Genomic DNA, 19,717 nt, shown 5'->3' with positions numbered 1-19,717 from the left:
GTAATGAAGGAGAGTCGGCTGAAGGTCAGCAGGTTGTTTATCGTTTAATAATCAGATTGTAAAAATAATCTGTAGTAAAAGATGTCAGAAAAATAACTAGCATTCAACAACTGAAAAACAACGAAAATAACAGCAGTAATCTGTAAAAGAATGACATGTTTCTGCAGATTTATACACCCTATCCCTCTAAAATAACAGCAAATGTCTGTTAAGTTTTTCTAGTTTTAGCTGATTTAAACAGTAAAAACCATCATTTTAGTCCCACCTGGTGAGAACAAACACCACATGAACTGCTCCTGAATGTGAACGTTATCTACAGTTCTGGCCTTGTCAACATGTAAATGTGTTATTCTACTGGTGAACAACTGAACAGACCAACAGGTTTTATTTCTGGCTGAACAAGGCTCCCAGTGTGATCCCAGCTGCTCCCAGTACAACCAGTCCAACCACCGTCCTCAGGGACCAGGAAGTGACTGGAGGTCTGGACTCGTACAGCTGCAGAAAGGCATCCTGGGAAATCAGAGACACAAAACGCTTAATCAACTTTGAACTGGACAAACCATTCACAATTCAGGCTCCACAGCAGGAACTGAGCGGAACTAATGTGAGTCCATGTTTCCTGAGGTTCTTTGGTTCGTCAGAGCAGCTCTGATTAGTGGTACTGTGACTCCTTCTAGACCTCCTGATTAGTGGTACTATGACTCCTTCTATACCTGTGAAAGTTTGTGTTGTGTCTCAGATGAACTTCATTTCTTCCACATTGGCTTTGAGATTTTCGGATCGTTTTTGGACGAGCCTCGGCCTCCTGGAGAAACACCTGAACTCCTCTCAGCTGCTCCACACACTTTCTGGCCGGAGAAGCTCAACTTGTTTTTCAGAGTTCTACAGAAACAGCTGATCTGAAGTCTGAGACGGAAACTCCACCACACCGATTTCCTGAAAAGCTTTTTCGAGGTAAAACCACGCGTCTGATCGACTGAAGGAAACCACAGAGACGTCAGAGAACACTAGCAGAAAGCAGCAGCGTCTGCTCTCGCTCTGAAGCAGACTCTTCAATCCTGGACGGACAGGAGCTGCTGCACCGCCTGTCAGCCAATCAACACGCTGCAAACGGCTCCAGACTCTCAGAGGATTGGACGGTCTCTGAATGGTTCCTCCCAAACATTCTCAGATTCTGTTCAGAGTTTACGTCTTTATTATTTGAAACCAAAAACTACGTTCCTCAAAATGTTTTGTCGGAACTTTTGGAATTTCAGATCTGAGAGTTTCTTTATTTTGATCTTCCACAAACTTGTGAAGACATTTTCAGGGTTCAATATCTCCAGAAACAAAACCGTCATAAACATGATGCTAGAGTAGAAACGCTGGACTGAATGTTCCTGTCAACACAGAGAGAGCAAAAGCAGACGTACAACAGCACGAATGAAACGCAAAGCAAGAAAAACCAACAACAACAAACCAGATACACAACGACAACAAACAACAAAACCAGATACACGACAACAAACCAGATACACAATGACAACAAACAACAAAACCAGATACACAACAACACAACCAGATACACAACGACAAGAAACCAGATACACAATGACAAGAAACAAGAAAAACACGACAGAAGTTAGAAAATAAAATGAGAGTGTGTAAAGGTGGAAACAGTTCAGATGTGGAGACAATATCTGGGGTCCGTTTCACGAAGCAGGTTCAACAAACTCTGAGTTTAACCCTGAACTCTGAGTTGATCTACTCTGAGATAGAAAACTCTGAGTTTTCGGTTTCACAACGGCTGATTTGAGTTGGTTTAATCAACTCGGAGTAGTTTCACCCGGAGTTAAGCGCGTGCACCACAACTCTGAAAAGCCAGCATCAATTGAGCGCTGATTCGACAAGTCACCATGGCAACGGGGAAGCGGAGGACTACACCGTTTGAATTGGAAATCTTAATGCGCTTATATAGCGAGTTTGAACACGTTTTTAGAAAGAAGTGCAACACCTGCAGCTGCAAAAGAGAGGGAGACGGTGTGGGAGAACATTGCTGCCCTGTCAATGCGTAAGTTTAAATCACAATAATATTACAGGGGAAAACTGTTTGAATAGTAGCCTATTAAGTTATTTCATTTAGGTGCAATCCTGCAGGGGAGAAGCTTAAGATGAAATATAAGAACATTGTTCAAACAGGTAAGAAGTCAGCATAATCTCATGGAGCTACCTCATTTTGATCATGTTTTACATTGTAAAGTAGCCTAAATATTAAGTGGCTGTTTGACTGTGCAGTGGTTTTATCCCACACATAGCCTAAATGTCTGTATCCATATCATGTTCTGTTAAATAATTAAGCCTATTTAAACTGACAGACTTCTACTCAGCCAACTATATATATATGTGTGTATATATATATATATATATATATACACACACACACACACACACACACACACACACACACACACACAGAGAACCTTGATGGCTCTGACAGGTTTATGTCCAGGGAAAACGACAAAGATGGTAAAAGTCGTTTCAGGGCCAGACACACATTTCTGACCATCCTGCATACAGTTGTCTTACTGAAGTGTTCTGCATCTCCGACATTATATATAAAAAACTTCCATTTGCAAAGAACCGCAGCACAACACACAATATCTGCTGGGATGTGAGAGCATGACTGTGGTTGGTAATGTTGTAAATGTAAAGATGAATTAGGTTGTATGTAGATTATGGATTGTGAGGTGAAACGGTACCGCTCTAAAAGATAACTGTCCGGAAATGCGAGAACATCTATGCGCGGTCTGATAACAATCTCCTGACGAATATTTAATTCTCTGCGCAGTAATTCTGCTCCTTCATCCACTGGATTGTTCATAAAAGGACGTCATTTTGACACACGGCAGAACTAGACTTCACCAAAACTCGCCTGCTGACTGAATGAATGAGGAAATCAAATAGCGTGTGACTGAAAGAGGGCGGAGACAGAGAGAAACTCAAGGTTTACTGAGAAAAACCTGGTGCCGACCAGGTTAGAGTCATAGAGTCTGTTATTATGGTAACTGACCGAGAGTTTAAGTTACCCCTCTTTGTGAAACAGGCTAGACTTACCCCTCTGTCTCTGGTTTCAGTTACCTCCCTTTGTGAAACGGAAAACTCTGAGTTTCCCTCATTTCAGGGTTAACAAACTCAGAGTTTTCATTAAACCTGCTTCGTGAAACGGACCCCAGGTCTTATGATGGAGAAACTAATAACACAGATAGTCTATAAATATCACACACACACACACTCCATCTTTACTGGGTTTTAGGGGTTTTCTCCACTTTGCATTTGGTTTCCATTCAGACTAAAATACTCGAACTCGAACACTCCCTGTCTCTGCAGCAACATTTCCAGACCTTTCAGGTTTCTGGTTCCTCTGCAGATCCAGAAACCAGAACCAGCAGATCCAGAACCAGCAGATCCAAAACCAGCAGCAGTTAAACAACAGAACTCTGGTTCTTTGTAGGAGTTACAACATTGGAGGTTTGTTCTGTTAGAACATCTGAAGAACTTTATGTTAAGAGCAGAAACTGCTGCTGGATGAGAACATGGAGGACAGAAACACTGTCCTGAGTTCAGCCAATCAGCATCAAGCCCCTCATGGCAGAGGTTCAGAAGAACCTGTCCTGCAGTGGGAACTATGGTCTGAGGTTCCTCAGAGACAGAACACGTTTGAAGGTTTGTGTGGCGTCCCTCAAGACAGAGCTTCAAAGGTGTGTTTGAGGGCTCACGTAGGACCAGGGTCAGTTAGAACCAGGGTCAGGTGGGACCAGGGTCAGGTGGAGCCAGGGTCAGATAGGACCAGAGTGAGTTAGAACCAGGGTCAGGTGGGACCAGGGTCAGGTGGAGCCAGGGTCAGGTGGGACCAGGGTCAGGTAGGACCAGGGTCAGGTAAGACCAGCGTGAGTTAGAACCAGGATCAGGTGGGACCAGGGTTGGGTGGGACCAGGGTCAGATAGGACCAGAATGAGTTAGAACCAGGGTCAGGTGGTACCAGAGTCAGGTGGAGCCAGGGTCAGGTGGGACCAGGGTCAGGTAAGACCAGAGTGAGTTAGAACCAGGGTCAGGTGGGACCAGGATCAGGTGGGACCAGGGTCAGGTGGGACCCGGGTCAGGTGGGACCAGGGTCAGATAAGACCAGAGTGAGTTAGAACCAGGGTCAGGTAGGACCAGGGTCAGGTGGGACCAGGGTGAGGTTCAGAGTTAGGGATGTAAAACTCTAAGAATGTTTTGAACCAATAGTTATCAACCCGTGATCCACTAACGGTTAAATCAGAGATGGTTTATGAAGCCACCATGAACACCCAACATTCACCATCAGAGGACCTCAAACAGAAGAACATCATCCACACCTTCATCACAGGACTCTGGCTGGAGGTCATTAACCTCCTCAGAAGTCTTTGTCATGGTGCCCCTTTTACCAGCTAAACTCCCACAATGCTTAACCTCCTCCGGTCTCTACAGGATTAAACTGGAAGAGGCTCCACCTGCTGGAACAACCAGGAACTACAGCTGATCTACATTTACTGACATCAGGACAGGAGGCAACTAGGAAAGGAGAGAGAGGAAACTGAACAGAAGGAGACAAGAAAAGAAAGATACAAGGATGGAAAAACAGACACATGAAAAAGAAGGAAACAAGGACACGAGGGAGGAGACAAGGGTAAATAAAAGAAGACAAGGATAGAAAGAAGGAGACAAGGAAGGAGACAAGGATAAAAAGAAGACAAGGATAGAAAGGAGACAAAGACACAAGGAAGGAGGCAAGGACACAAGGAAGGAGACAAGGATGGAAAGAAGGAGACAAGGACAGAGAGAAGGAAGGAGTCGTGTCCTACCCATCCTCCGTTGTCTTGGATCCATCCTCGGAGTGGCGGTGAGTCCAGACTGTCCTCCATCCAGCCGGCGATATCGTCCACCTGACAGGTGAGACCTGCCTCAGCAGCCTCAGCGCTCAGAGCTCCGCCCAGTTCCATCATGGTGACGATGCGTCCCCAGTTGACGCCATCCCTGAACAACTCCCGGCTAACCGCTGTCAGGCTGTGCCGCTGCACCACACCGCCACCGTCTCTGCACAGCCGCACCGACACCTGGGCCCACAGGTCGCCATGGTAACAGCGCGCTAGCTTGTCACCAGCAGTGTGAAGCGCAGCCTGCAGAGGGGGCGGAGCCAAACCCGGATCTAGGAGTAGGAAAATGAATTATGTCATTGTAGTGTAGTCACAGAGGAGGCGTGTCCTCAGCAAATGACATCACTGTACAAGCAGCAGAAAACAGTGATGTCATACTGCAGAGGAAACGATGACATCAGAACGACAGGAGAAGCAGGGGAAGAGCTAACATCTGTAGCAGCGTCCTCACTCAGGTCGCCATGGTGACAAAGGAAGGAAAATAGGACAACAAAAGCAAAGAAGGAGACAAGGATAGAGAGGAGACAAAGAAGGAGACAAGGGTAGAGAGAAGGAGACAAAGAAGGAGACAAGGATAGAGAGAAGGAGACGAGGATAGAGAGAAGGAGACGAGGATGGAGAGAAGGAGACAAAGGAGACAAGGATAGAGAGAAGGAGACAAAGAAAGAGACGAGGATAGAGAGAAGGAGACAAGGATAGTGAGAAGGAGATGAGGACAGAGAGAAGGAGACAAGGATAGAAGGAGATGAGAACAGAGAGAAGGAGACGAGGAAAGAGAGAAGGAGATGAGGACAGAGAGAAGGAGATGAGGACAGAGAGAAGGAGACAAGGATAGAGAGAAGGAGATGAGGACAGAGAGAAAAGGAGATGAGGATAGAGAGAAGGAGATGAGGACAGAGAGAAGGAGATGAGGATAGAGAGAAGGAGACGAGGATAGAGAGAAGGAGATGAGGATAGAGAGGAGACAAGGACAGAGAGAAGGAGATGAGGACAGAGAGAAGGAGACGAGGATAGAGAGAAGGAGATGAGGACAGAGAGAAAAGGAGACAAGGACAGAGAAGGAGACGAGGATGGAGAGAAGGAGACGAGGATAGAGAGAAGGAGATGAGGACAGAGAGAAAAGGAGACGAGGATAGAGAGAAGGAGATGAGGACAGAGAGGTGGTTGCCATGCCAACACAGACAGCCTCCTCACCTAGAAGGACGTCTTCTGCAGTGCCGCGTCTCCGTGGCGTCCTACCTGGCGGTGGGCACGGCCAGGCCACGCCTCTGCTGACCAGCTTGTCCTGCAGGTAATCCTCCACGATGTCACGACTGCTGTAGGCAGCAGCCATTGCCCCCTACTGGCCACCGTTCAACACCCACCGCTGTCACCGTCAGCCAATCAGCACACCTGATGATGTAATTGCTCACCTGATGTATCAAAATCCCCTGATTGGCTGAATCTGCACAAACTACTGTCCAGATGTGATGTCAGTCTTAGTAGTCAAAGGTTCCTTTCATCATGATCAGGCCTCTGACTCCTCAGTGATCAATAACAGATCAATAACAAGAATGAATAACAGAAATCAATAACAGATCAATGACAGATCAATAACAGATCAATAACACAGATCAATAATCCAGATCAATAACAGATCAATGACAGATCAATAACAGATCAATAACAAGAATCAACAGAAATCAATGACAGATCAATGATAGATCAATAACAGAGATCAATAACACAGATCAATAACAGTTCAATAACAGACCAAAAACAGAAATTAATAACAGATCAATAACAACATTAACTGATCAATAACAGATATTTAGGAAATGCGCATCTGTTCCGTGTCTCTGCTGGAACTGCACGCGCTCCAAATACAGCTGGAGGCCACGCCCCCTCAGAGAGAGAGAGAGAGAGAGAGAGAGAGAGAGAGAGAGAGAGAGAGAGAGAGAGAGAGAGAGAGAGAGAGAGTGTGTTAGTGGGTATCTCTGTGTGTGTGTGTTTGCTGCCACCTGCTGGATGTTCTCCTCTTCAACCTTCACTCTTGACACTGATGAACTCTTCATCTGGTCCTGGTCTTGGTTCTGGTCCTGTTCCTTGTCTTGGTTCTGGTTCTGGTCCTGGCTTCGGTCCTGATCTTGGTTCTGGTCCTGGTTCTGGTTCTATTCCTGGTCCTGATCTTGGTTCTGGTCCTGGTCCTGATCTTGGTTCTGGTCCTGGTCCTGGCCCTGGCTCTGGTCCTGGTTCTGGTTCTGGTCCTGATCCTGGTCCTAGTTCTGGTCCTGGTCCTGATCTTAGTTCTGGTCCTGGTTCTGGCTCTGGTTCTGGTTCTGGCCCTTATCCTGGTCCTAGCTCTGGTTCTGGTCCTGGTCCTGGTCCTGGCTCTGGTTCTGGATCTGGTTCTGGTCTTGATCCTGGTTCTGGTCCTGGTTCTGGATCTAGTTCTGGTCCTGGTTCTGGTTCAGGTCCTGGTTCTGGATCTAGTTCTGTTCCTGGTTCAGGTCCTGGTCCTGGTTCTGGTCCTGGTCCTGGTCCTGATCCTGATGCTGCTTCTGGTTCTAGTTCTGGTCCTGGTCTTGATCTGGTCCTGGTCCTGGTTCTGGTATGGATGTAGGTGTTTGGATTGGATATAAACTGGTTCTGGACTAGATTGTACTGGGGCTAGGCTGGTGTTTGTACTGGTCTTAGACTGGATTTAAACTGGTCTTGGACCAGGATTGGACCGGTTTTTGTACTGGTCTTGAACCAGTCTTAAAAAAGTCTTGCGCCGGGTTCAGACCAGGTTTGGACTGGTTTTATACTGCTCTTCAACCAGTCTTGAACCAGGTTTGGACCATGTTTCTACTGGCCTTGAACCAGTCTTGGACCAGGTTTGGACCTGGTTCAGACCAGGGTTGGACTGGTTTCATACTGGTCTTGAACCAGTCTTGGGCCAGGTTCGGACTGGTCTTGAATCAGTCTTGAATTGGGTTTAGAGCAGGTTTGGACTGGGTTTGGACCTGGTTCAGACCGGTGTTGGACTGGTTTCATACTGGTCTTGGACCAGTCATGGACCGGGTTCGGACCAGGGTTAGACTAGTTTCATACTGGTTTTGGACCAGTCTTGGACCGGCTTCGGACCCCTCCTGCCGGTGATGGACAGAATCAGTGGAGGCCGCTGGTGTGACGGTGTGACGTGTGCGGTTGCCGCGGTGCATGCTGGTCAGTAGAGTCTCTGAGGACGCTGCGCTCATCTGTCGGTGCTTTTTCCGCTGTGCCTTTTTTCCTACGGCGGTATTTACGGTGAAGCGGGCGTCACGTGGCCGCAGCATTACCACTGGCTCCGGTGTCTCTCCGGCTACCGGGGCCGTGTCACGTGTGTTTCTATTCTCTCCACCGTTCCCTCCGCCCCGGAAGCGCTCCGACGGACAGCCGCAGATCACGTTTCTCTCCATCACACGTCACACTCCGCTCACCGAGCACCGAGAGCTCCGCGGGCCGGACCGAGTCGGACCGAGCCGGACCCAGACATGTCCCTGCAGTTGCCCCCGTGCGTGATAGATTGCGGGACAGGGTGAGGACACACACACACACACACACACACACACACACACACACACACACACAAACAAAATGCAGCCTGTGACGTCATGTATGTTTGTTTTCAGCATCATGCATGTAGACAGTGTGTTACTGTGTGTGTGTGTGTGTTACTGTGTGTGTGTATGCGTGCATGTGTTGCTGTGTGTGTGTTTCTCTGTGTGTGTGTTACTGTGTGTGTGCGTGTGTGTGTGTTACTGTGTGTGTGTGTTTATATGCGTGCATGTGTATATGCGTGCATGTGTATATGCGTGCATGTGTTACTGTGTGTGTGTGTTACTTTGTGTATGTGTTACTGTGTGTGTTACTGTGTATGTATATGCGTGCATGTGTTACTGTGTGTGTGTGTGTGTGTGCATGCATGTGTTACTGTGTGTGTGTTACAGTGTGTGTGTATATGCGTGCATGTGTTACTGTGTGTGTGTGTGTGTGTGTGTGTGTGTGTGTGTGTGTGTGTGTGTGTGTGTGCGTGCATGTGTTACTGTGTGTGTGTTACTGTGTGTGTGTTGTTTTGGTGAGAGAAACCGTTCTGGCTGTGGTTCATCAGGGGTATTGGTGTAATCAGCTGATCAATAAGTTGATCGATCAGCAGAGTGTTTAAGAACTCAAACTGAAGAACTTTAGTAGTAACCTGAGATCTGCTCCCAGCTGCATTCATGTGATGGTTCCACTGGTTCTAACTGGTTCTAGGTGGTTCTACTGGTTCTAACTGTTTCCACTAGTTCCACAGTTCTAACTGGTTCCGCTGGTTCTAACTGGTTCCACTGGTTTTAATGGTTCTAACTGGTTCTACTTGTTCCGCTAGTTTCACTGGTTCCACTGGGTCAAATGTGCTTGAGCCTCCAGAACCTCCTCATGTTCTCTGAGTTGTGATCTGGTTCCGGTCTGAGTGTTCTATCAGAGCCTCCTGCAGCAGAACCTCCAACCAGAACCAGAGTCTGCAGACTGAGACCAGAGCTCTGGTTCCAGACTGAGACCAGAGCTCTGGTTCTAGACTGGTTTGGAATGATTCTACAATGGTTTGGACTGGTTTGGAATTGGTTCTAGACTGGTTTAGGTTGGTTTGGACTGGTTCTAGACTGGTTTGGGTTGGTTTGGACTGGTTTAGGTCGGTTTGGACTGGTTCTAGACTGGTTTGGGTTGGTTTGGACTGGCTCTAGACCTATTCTTGACTGGTTTGGACTGGTTCTAGACTGGTTTGTGCCGCCCCCTGCTGGAGAGAGATGGTGCAGGTAAAGCATTCTGGTCTTCGGAATCTCTGATCAGCAGTTCATTGTTTTCTTCATGGATCTGCTGATTGAAATAATTGAAAGGCAAACTAACGGAACTGGAACCAGGAACCCAGAGGGACCGTCCTGAGGCTCCACAGAGGCCACGTCTGGGCCCAGAGCCACAGGTTGGGAACCCTAACAGTGTGTTCTCTGTCTACAGGTACACAAAGATCGGATATGCAGGAAACACGGAACCACAGTTCATCATGCCGTCCTGTAAGGAACGCACACACACACACACACACACACACACACACACACACACACACACACACACACACACACACACACACACAAATACAACACTAGATTGAACTGGACTTGAACCAACTGGACAGTCAGCTCCTCCACCTTCTTCTACCTCCTCCACCTCCTTCTATCTCTGGAGCTCCTCCACCTCCTTCTACCTCCTCATAGGGGAACCTGAGTGTAAACAGTCTTAGATGTCTGTGTTTGTGACGTCCACCAGGCATCTCCATCAAGGAGTCGGCCGGTGTGGGGGAGCAGGCCCAGAGGAGGCTCGTACGAGGAGTCGATGACCTGGACTTCTACATCGGAGACGAAGCCGTAGACAAACCCAACTATGCAACCAAGGTAGGAGGAGAAGGAGGGAGAAGGTCCAGATAGAGATTCCAGGGCGAGGGTTTGTCCTGGTGTCTCCTCCAGCTGCTACTGAACCTCTCTGCTGTCCCTCTGTCCTTCAGTGGCCCATCCGTCATGGGATGGTGGAGGACTGGGACCTGATGGAGAAGTTTATGGAACAGGTTATCTTCAAATACCTGCGAGCTGAGCCTGAAGACCACAGCTTCCTCATGGTACGTAGACTACGTGTGTTTTACTCTGGATTCACGCTGCAGGTCAAACTTAGACCTGCGGAAAGGTCGGGTATGAGGTATGAGACTGTAGAGGTCCTTCACAAGGTTGTAGAGGTCTTTGGTGAGACTGTAGAGGTTCTTGATTAGACCGTAGAGAGTCCTGGTGAGGTTGTAGAGGTCTTTGACATCGCTCCAGACATTCTTGAGAAGATTGCGGATGGTTTTGATGAAGGTGTAAAGGTTCTCAGTCTGGTTGTAGAGATCCTTGATGAGAGTGTAAACATCTTTGATGAGGTAATCGACAAGGTTGTAGAGGTTCTCAACAAGGTTCTAAAAGTTTTTGATGAGACTGTAGGTTATAATGGTTCCTTATGAGATTGTCTAGTTGCTTGATGAGGTTATAAAAGTTCTTGATGAGATTGTAGATGTTCTTGATGAGGTTATAAGGGTTCTTGATGAGGTTATAAGGGTTCTTGATGAGGTTGTAAGGGTTCTTGATGAGGTTGTAAGGGTTCTTGATGAGGTTGTAAGGGTTCTTGATGAGGTTGTAAGGGTTCTTGATGAGGTTATAAAGGTTCTTGATGAGATTATAAGGGTTCTTGATGAGGTTGTAAGGGTTCTTGATAAGGTTGTAAGGGTTCTTAATGAGGTTGTAAGGGTTCTTGATGAGGTTATAAGGGTTCTTGGTGAGGTTGTAAGGGTTCTTGATGATTTTTTAAGGGTTCTTGATGCCAGTGATATGTCTGTTTGCAGACGGAGCCTCCTCTCAACACTCCTGAGAACAGAGAGTACCTGGCTGAGATCATGTTTGAGACCTTCAACATACCTGGACTCTACATTGCAGTACAGGTGAGACAGACAGACAGAAAGTCAGACAGTCTGACAGACAGACAGATACAGGCAGACAGACAGAGACAGATACAGACAGACAGACAGATACAGACAAACAGACAGTCAGTCAGACAGACAGACAGATACAGGCAGACAGACAGACAGACAGACAGACAGACAGATAGATACAGACAGACAGACAGTCAGAAAGACAGACAGACGGACCTCTGTGTGTCTCCAGGCGGTGCTGGCCTTGGCAGCGTCCTGGACGTCCCGTCAGGTGGGTCAGAGGACTCTAACTGGCATCGTGATTGACAGCGGAGACGGAGTGACACACGCCATCCCAGTGGTGAGACACACACACCTCAGACACACAGGCTGCCGACAGGAAGCGCTCTGCTCACTGATTGGTTACTGTGGCTGTCCGTCACAGGCCGAGGGCTACGTGATTGGCAGCTGCATAAAACACATCCCCATCGCAGGGCGAGACATCACCTTCTTCATCCAACAGCTGCTCAGAGACAGAGAGGTGGGGATTCCTCCGGAGCAGTCACTGGAGACCGCCAAGATCGTCAAGGTAACAAGCTCCTCCTCTTTCCTTCTCCTCATCTGGTTCTCCACCTCTGACCTCCTCCTGTCCTCCTCCTCCTGCAGGAGCGGTACTGCTACATCTGTCCAGACATCGTGAAGGAGTTCTCCAAGTACGACTGTGATCCCGGTAAATGGATCAAACAGTACCGAGGTGTGAACAGCATCAGCCGGACCTCCTTCCACATCGACGTGGGCTATGAACGCTTCCTGGGCCCTGAGATCTTCTTCCATCCCGAGGTGACCACATCTGAATGTTCACGTCTTCACAGATCAAAGCCTTTGTTCTCTAACCTCAGCGGAAAGGTAGAGGATCTAGAACGGAACCCTGGGGAACCCCACGTCCTGAAGACACCAAATCTGACGGCAGGGAAAGTTTAAATTCTGGATCATTTTTTCTTCACTTTAGGCTCATTTTTCTCACTGTTGTTTGTGTCTCAGTTTTGTCTCTAATCTTGTGTTTTGTTTTGGCTGTTTTGTGTGTCTTTGGGACAGTTGTGTGTTTTTGTGTTGCCTTTAAACCCAGTTTCTGTCGTTTTGTGTTTCGTTTGGGTTCTTTTGTGTCTCGTTTTATCTCTAATGTGGTCTTGTTTGTGTACTTTTTGTGTGTCCTCTGTGACAGTTTGTGGTCTCTCTGTCTCGTCTTTGTCCATTTTTGTCTCTTTTTTTGTTTCGTGTCACTTTTTAAAAGTTTTTTTGTATTTTGTTTTTCTTTTGTATCTTTTCGTATCTCTTTGAGACAGTTTTGAGTGTTTGTGCGTCGTTTCGCCTCGTCTTGGTTGTGCTGTTTCGTGTCTCTTGGGGCCCTTGCGTCTACTTTTGAATCTTCTTTTTGTCTGCCATCTACGTCAGCTCATGTCTCCTTCATGCTGCAGATGTTTCAGTATTTATCTGTCAGGGACTGTAGAGTTTATCTGCTGCTCGTCTTTCTTTGGTGTGGTTTTAAAGGAACTATGCTGAGATTTAATGACCTCCTGGGACTTTTAGCAGTGACAGCATCAGACGTCACACTTTCTATTTTCAGCAGCTGACAAAGATTAAACATCCACTGATTCTTAGTTTTTACAGTTTGTCATTTTGGAGGTTAGTTAGAAACAGAATATTTGTCTAGAATCCAACTTCCCCTGAGATGTTAGTGTTGTGGCCGTGTGTGCTTTCCAGTTTGCTAACCCGGACTTCATGCAGCCCATCTCTGACGTCATTGATGAGGTCATTCAGAGCTGTCCAATCGACGTGAGGAGGCCGCTCTACAAGGTGTGTCATCAGATGTCCTGTCTTTGTGACTCCAGACCTTGTCCAGGTTCAGGTTCTCAGTCCTCCGTGTCATTTGTGCATCAGAACATCGTCCTGTCTGGAGGCTCCACCATGTTCAGAGACTTTGGGCGGCGGCTGCAGAGAGACCTGAAGAGGGTGGTGGACGCCCGGCTGAGGCTGAGCGAAGAGCTAAGCGGAGGACGAATAAAGGTCAGACAGACGGACAGACTGATGGACACCTGGACCAAACTGACTGACTCATCTGTAGGCTGTTCTGCTGCCACCTAGTGGACGGAAATACAAAGCAAATATAGCAACAGACAGGCTAACAAACACGCTAACGCACAGTAGACACAGAGACATGCTAACACAGACATGTTAACAGAAATACATGCTAACAGAAATACATGAATAGAGAGACACAAAACAAACGCAACAGAGACATGCTAACAAACACACACAACAGAAACATGCTAACAAACACGCACAACAGAGACATGCTAACAAACACGCACAACAGAGACATGCTAAAAAAGACGCACAACAGAGACATGCTAACAAACAGGCACAACAGAGACATGCTAAAAAACAGGCACAACAGAGACATGCTAACAAACACGCACAATAGAGACATGCTAACAAACATGCACAGCAGAGACATGCTAACAAAGACGCACAACAAAGACATGCTAACAAACAGGCACAACGGAGACATGCTTACAAACATGCACAACAGAGACATGCTAGCAAAGACGCACAACAGAGACATGCTAACAAACATGCACAACAGAGACATGCTAACAAACACGCACAACAGAGACATGCTAACAAACACACACAACAGAAACATGCAAACACACACAACAGACATGCTAACACTCTTGAACAGAAAAATGCTAACAGAAGCATTCTAGTGGAAACATGCTAGCAGAAAGATGCTGACAGAGCAATGCCTACAGAGACATGCTAACAGAGCAATGCCTACAGAGACATGCTAACAGAGACACGCTAACAGAAACATGCTAGCAAACACATGCTAACAGAGACATCCAAACAGAGGCATGCTAACAGAGACATGGTATCAAACAAATGCTAACACAGGCATGCTAACAAACACATGCTAACAGAGGCACGTTAACAAATGCATGCTAGCAAACATGCTAGCAGAGATATTGTGAGAGAGGCATGCTAACTGACACATGCTAATAGAGACATGCTAACAAACACGCACAACAGAGACATGCTAACAAACACGCACAACAGAGGCATGCTAACAAACACACACAACAGAAACATGCAAACAAACACACACAACAGAAACATGCAAACAAACACACACAACAGACATGCTAACACTCTTGAACAGAAAAATGCTAATAGAAGCATTCTAGTGGAAACATGCTAGCAGAAAGATGCTGACAGAGCAATGCCTACAGAGACATGCTAACAGAGCAATGCCTACAGAGACATGCTAACAGAGACACGCTAACAGAAACATGCTAGCAAACACATGCTAACAGAGACATCCAAACAGAGGCATGCTAACAGAGACATGGTATCAAACAAATGCTAACACAGGCATGCTAACAAACACATGCTAACAGAGGCACGTTAACAAATGCATGCTAGCAAAGATGCTAGCAGACATATTGTGAGAGAGGCATGCTAACTGACACATGCTAATAGAGACATGCTAACAAACATGTGCAACAGACATATGCTAACAAACAAATGCAACAGAGACATGCAAACAAACACACACAACAGAAACATGTAAACAAACACACACAACAGACATGCTAACACTCTAGAACAGAAAAATGCTGACAGAAGCATTCTAGTGGAAACATGCTAGCAGAAAGATGCTGACAGAGCAATGCCTACAGAGACATGCTAACAGAGCAAAGCCTACAGAGACATGCTAACAGAGACATGCTAACAGAAACATGCTAGCAAACACATGCTAACAGAGACATTCAAACAGAGGCATGCTAACAGAGACATGCTAATAAACACGCAACAGAGACATGCTAACAAACACGCAACAGGGACATGCTAACAAACACACACTGACAATACATCAGATGCATGCTAACACTCGTTAACAGGAACATGCTAACAGAAGCATGTCTGACAGAAGCATTCTAGTGGAAACATGCTAACAGAAAGATGCTAACAGAGCCATTACAACAGAAAAATGCTAGTAGGGCAATGCCTACAGAGACATGCTAACAGAGACACACTAAAAGAAACATGCTAACAAGGACATTCAAACAGAAGTATGCTAACAAATGCATGCTAACAGACATGCTAACGAACGCATGCTAACAGAGACAACATGTTTGCAGATGACTTCTTGTGTTTGTTCTGCAGCCGAAGCCGATGGAGGTGCAGGTGGTCACGCATCACATGCAGCGTTACGCCGTCTGGTTTGGAGGCTCCATGTTGGCGTCCACGGTAACCAGACACACACGTTTGTCCTCCAACGCTTGTGAGGACCATGATTAGCATAGCACATTCCTTAAAGGTGCAGTTAGCCACTTCTGATCAATGTTTGAATGTATCTGCCATAAAACACGCCTCAAGTGTTTTTGTTTTACCCGTCTGTTTTCATTGTTTGTTGTTGTCTCTGTTGTGTGTTGTTTATGTGTTTGCTTGGATGTCTCTTGTTGTTGTCTCTTATTGTGTTTGTTTGTTTACGTTGTTTGTTGTCGGTGGCCGTGGCCTAAAGCCGCGTGTCCACGAGATGTGATTTTCCTGCGCGGCAACGCATCGCATCTGAAAATCGCACAGCCAGCGGGCGGTCATTAGCGGACCACAACATGGTCAAGTGACAGCGCTTTCAGCGAGTCGGATAAACACAGCGGCTCGGCCGCAAACTTTCTCTTTTATTTCAAAAACACTAATGGTTACGATGCGTGGGCAGATACAGCTGTTCTAAGCTTCTCCTCCATGGTGAACTGTGTTCAACACCTGCTGACATTCTTTAAGCACCTTGCCTGCTCCTGATTGGACAAACACATCGACTCGGGGGCGGGTCTGCTCCTGGATTTCAAGCCAGACCAACATGGCGGCTTGACCGCAAACTTTGTCTATTATTACAAAAACACTTCAGCAAAAAGTATTTCTGAAAGAATTTGAGGCAAGAAATAAGCTGCAGCAGCTGAATCTGTCCTGGTTTTATTTCACCGATGGCTAGTTTAAATGTTTGAGGACAGTTTCACGATGCGTGGAATCTCCGCATGCCAGAGTCCAGTCTACTCTATGCAAATGAGCTGCGGCCCGCTCCAGGTAAACACACCTGATTGCAGATGGAAATGCGCCGCATGTGGCATGCTGGTCCCATTGTGGTGTGTTTCCAGCTGGTATCTGGTGTGTTTACCCAGAGCTCATTTGCATAAAGTAGACTGGACTTGTACTTTATGCAAATTGGATGCGGCCTGCAGAGATCCTACACATCGTGAAACTGACCTCAAACTTCTAAACTAGCCATTGGTGAACTAAAACCAGGACTTAGCTGCTGCAGATTATTTCTGCTTCAAATGCTTTCAGAAATACTTTTCGCTGAAGTGCTTTCTAAATAAAAGGGAAAGTTTGCAGCCGAGCCGCTGTGTTTATCCGACTCATCTGCCAGACCGTCCAGCTGAAAGCTGTGGTGATGTGACCACGTAGCGGCCTGCTGTTGCTCCAGTGCTGTCATGTGACCATGTTGTGGTCCGCTAGTGACAGCCCGCCGGCCGTGCGATTTTCAGATGCGATGCGTTGCCGTGCGGGAAAATCGCATCTAGTGGACACATGCCTTTATTCACCTTTTCTTTGTTGCTGACTTCCGTTGTGTTGTTTTTGTTTTTTACTTTTGTTATTCTTTTTCTCTGATTGTTGACTTTGTTTTTTGTTTTTGATTCGATTTGATTTGGTCACGTATGTTTTCTGTTGTTGTCGTCTCCGGTTGTTGTGTCTTTTGTTTGTTTTGTCACACATGTTTTTATTAGTTTATTGTTGTTGTTGTTTACACTTCCTGTTGTGTGTTTGTGTTTGCAGCCGGAGTTTTCTCAGGTGTGCCACTCGAAGAAGGACTACGATGAGATTGGCCCGAGTATCTGCCGACACAACCCCGTGTTCGGCATCATGTCCTGATGGCAGGACGCTAGCCTGTTAGCCTGCTAGCCGTTAGCCTGTTAGCCCGCTAGCCTGTTAGCCTGCTAGCCCGTTTACCTGCTGTCTGATAGCCACCAGCCACTTAGCCAATAGCCTGTTAGCTCTTTACCCTGTTCAGTTTTTACCCTTTTAGGCGAGCAGCCTGTTAGAATGAAGCACACGGAGAGAAAGTGAACCCATGAAGGGAAAGTGAAGCACACGGAGGGAAAATGAAGCACACGGAGGGAAAGTGAAGCACTCAGAGGGAAAGTGAACCCATGAAGGGAAAGTGAAGCAGACGGAGGGAAAGTGAAGCACATGGAGGGAAAATGAAGCAGACGGAGGGAAAGTGAAGCAGACGGAAAGTGAAGCACTCAGAGAGAAAGTGAAGCTCAGCGTTTGCTTTGGTTCCTGATTAGTACGTTTCCAGAAGCAGCGTCTAGAGGATCTGGCGCCTGTCAGGAACTCAAAGAGCTGCTGGAGGGTTTCTGACTGCTGTGAATGAAACGGGTTTAGAGGAATATTGCTGATGAAGATTGAACCTGAAGACCAGAGTTCTGCTCCATGGAACCACTACAACAGATCCAGGAGTTCTTTCCGTCGTCCGGCTTCATGGAACCAAACATGAAGCTGCTCATCAGCTCTCATGAAAGGGGTGGAGCCACAGATGACACCTGAGTGACGTTTTTTCCACCAGAGAGAGCAGCTGATGAGCAGCTCCAGGTAGTCGGTGGTCCGGTGGAGCTGGGTGAAGATCAGAGGTCCTGACTGCTGCACAGGTTCTTCAGACATCCACAGGTTCAGCTGAAACCAGATCAAAGCCAAGGAATCATCTTCTTCCTCACACGCTGCCTGTCAGTTCCTCTGCATGTGTTCATGTTCAGGAGTTTTTTGTGTCACGTCCTTTAAAACACGCAAACTGAGTCAAAACTCACACACATGAAACACGTATGTTGAGGTTCATTGTTAACGGGACACCAGGCAGCGTCGTATGATCCTAACAGGAGCGTCTTCATGTTTCAGCACCATGAATATCAGATCTCCTGGTCTCAGCAGGATGCAGGAATCCTCAGAGATGTTTGAGGTGTTGTTTCCTCCTGATGGTGGACCTGCTGACTGTTTATGTTTGTAAAGACACATCACCTCTATTCAGACGTTCTCTAGAGACAGAACCACATGGATCTGTTTCCTGTACATATCTCTGCTGTACATCCTGAGAGGACGGTCGGGTCCAAACACCAGCAGCACCGGCAGCTGGTTCCTCTACAGTTCCAGAACCATTAAACCCTCTGAGGCCAGAACCTGACAGCGGGTCTGAAAGACGTGTTCTCCTAAAAACCACCAGAATTATGTCATCCATCATTTATCAGGACAGTTAACCAAATCTGAGCTAAAAATCACGTCAAATTTAAAAATGATCCAAAAACAAACCGTTTCTAACCAGATCCAGTCGAACCAGAACCTTCCTCCTCCTGGTTCTGGTTCTCCAGGACCGACTCAGCATCCAGAGAGTTTCGGGTTGGACTGCAGGCAGTGTTTCCCTCAGAGACTGAAATAAATGCAGCAAATAATGACAACAATGAAACTGGAAATGACCAATCAGACTCTACAAAAGTGAGACAAGGTGACAGGAGAGAAAACGATCACAACAAAACAAGAAAAAATGAGATGAAACAACAGAGAGGCAACACACTGTGTCTCAGTCCAGGTGTTAGTCCTGGTATCAGTCCAGGTATTAGTTCTGGCATCGGTCCAGGTATTGGTTCTGGTATCAGTGCAGGTATTAGTTCTGGTATCGGTCCAGGTATTAGTTCTGGTATCGGTCCAGGTGTTAGTTCTGGTATCAGTCCAGGTGTTAGTTCTGGTATCAGTCCTGGTATCTACAGCACCTGGAGCCTCTGTCTTGTTTTCTGACCTGCTGGAGGTGCGTTTGATTTCCTGACCTGGTGAAGGTGCGTTTGATTTCCTCACTTGTTGGAGGTGCGTTTGATTTCCTCACCTGCTGGAGGTGCGTTTGATTTCCTTACCTGCTGGAGGTGTGTTTGATTTCCTGACCTGCTGGGGGTGCGTTTGTTTTCCTGAGCTGCTGGGGGTGCGTTTGGTTTCCTGACCTGTGGCGGGCGGTGCTGCGCTGCTGTTTGGACCCGACAGGCAGCGAGTCCAGTCTGATGATGTTGGTTTGATGCTGATAAATAAATCTGATTGGTGAACCTGCTGTGTTAAGAACTGATTGAAAAAGAGCCAGAAGAATTACTCAGAGCCTCTACTACAGGAAACGTACCACTAAATGGATGTACAAATACTCCAAAAATTATAACAC

The 19,717-nt window shown here is 46.8% G+C and overlaps 2 protein-coding genes across 3 annotated transcripts; one reads left to right on the top strand and one right to left on the bottom strand.

Annotated features, from left to right (window-relative positions):
- Positions 1-19: 19 nt before the first annotated feature.
- Positions 20-6,929, bottom strand: LOC111588684 (apoptosis regulator Bcl-2-like). Of its 2 annotated transcripts, XM_023299179.3 has the most exons (3): positions 6,129-6,929; positions 4,863-5,206; positions 20-510 (listed from the first exon to the last, which is right to left on the bottom strand). In XM_023299179.3, exons 1-3 carry the CDS (start codon positions 6,265-6,267, stop codon positions 385-387), a joined length of 609 nt encoding a protein of 202 aa, XP_023154947.1. In that variant the 5' UTR covers positions 6,268-6,929; the 3' UTR covers positions 20-384. The 2 variants fall into 2 exon arrangements, 1 of the variants encoding a protein (XP_023154947.1); XR_002748207.3 differs by lacking the exons at positions 4,863-5,206; positions 6,129-6,929 and adding an exon at positions 714-2,446 and having other exon boundaries at positions 373-510.
- A 1,413-nt stretch (positions 6,930-8,342) lies between these two features.
- Positions 8,343-19,607, top strand: actr3b (actin related protein 3B). The gene is made up of 12 exons (XM_055007012.1): positions 8,343-8,475; positions 9,933-9,988; positions 10,242-10,366; positions 10,477-10,587; positions 11,341-11,436; positions 11,660-11,767; positions 11,852-11,995; positions 12,073-12,246; positions 13,168-13,260; positions 13,345-13,470; positions 15,634-15,717; positions 17,302-19,607. The coding sequence occupies exons 1-12, from the start codon at positions 8,432-8,434 to the stop codon at positions 17,395-17,397; spliced, it is 1,257 nt and encodes a 418-aa protein (XP_054862987.1). The 5' UTR covers positions 8,343-8,431; the 3' UTR covers positions 17,398-19,607.
- Positions 19,608-19,717: the final 110 nt, after the last annotated feature.

This window comes from Amphiprion ocellaris, chromosome 22 (genome assembly GCF_022539595.1).
Source record: "Amphiprion ocellaris isolate individual 3 ecotype Okinawa chromosome 22, ASM2253959v1, whole genome shotgun sequence".
Lineage (NCBI taxonomy): Eukaryota > Metazoa > Chordata > Actinopteri > Pomacentridae > Amphiprion > Amphiprion ocellaris.
Note: the sequence above shows the minus strand (reverse complement) of the source record. Positions and strands in the feature narration are given on the sequence as shown.

Excerpts from the sequence above, each read along its gene's own strand:
- LOC111588684 (XM_023299179.3), bottom strand. The coding sequence starts at position 6,267 with ATGGCTGCTGCCTACAGCAGTCGTGACATCGTGGAGGATTACCTGCAG. Across the intron at positions 5,207-6,128 it reads TGCAGAAGACGTCCTTCTAG|ATCCGGGTTTGGCTCCGCCC; the intron begins GTGAGGAGGCTG and ends TCCTACTCCTAG. Across the intron at positions 511-4,862 it reads TCCAAGACAACGGAGGATGG|GATGCCTTTCTGCAGCTGTA; the intron begins GTAGGACACGAC and ends CTGATTTCCCAG.
- actr3b (XM_055007012.1), top strand. The coding sequence starts at position 8,432 with ATGTCCCTGCAGTTGCCCCCGTGCGTGATAGATTGCGGGACAGG. Across the intron at positions 8,476-9,932 it reads GTGATAGATTGCGGGACAGG|GTACACAAAGATCGGATATG; the intron begins GTGAGGACACAC and ends CTCTGTCTACAG. Across the intron at positions 15,718-17,301 it reads GCTCCATGTTGGCGTCCACG|CCGGAGTTTTCTCAGGTGTG; the intron begins GTAACCAGACAC and ends TTGTGTTTGCAG.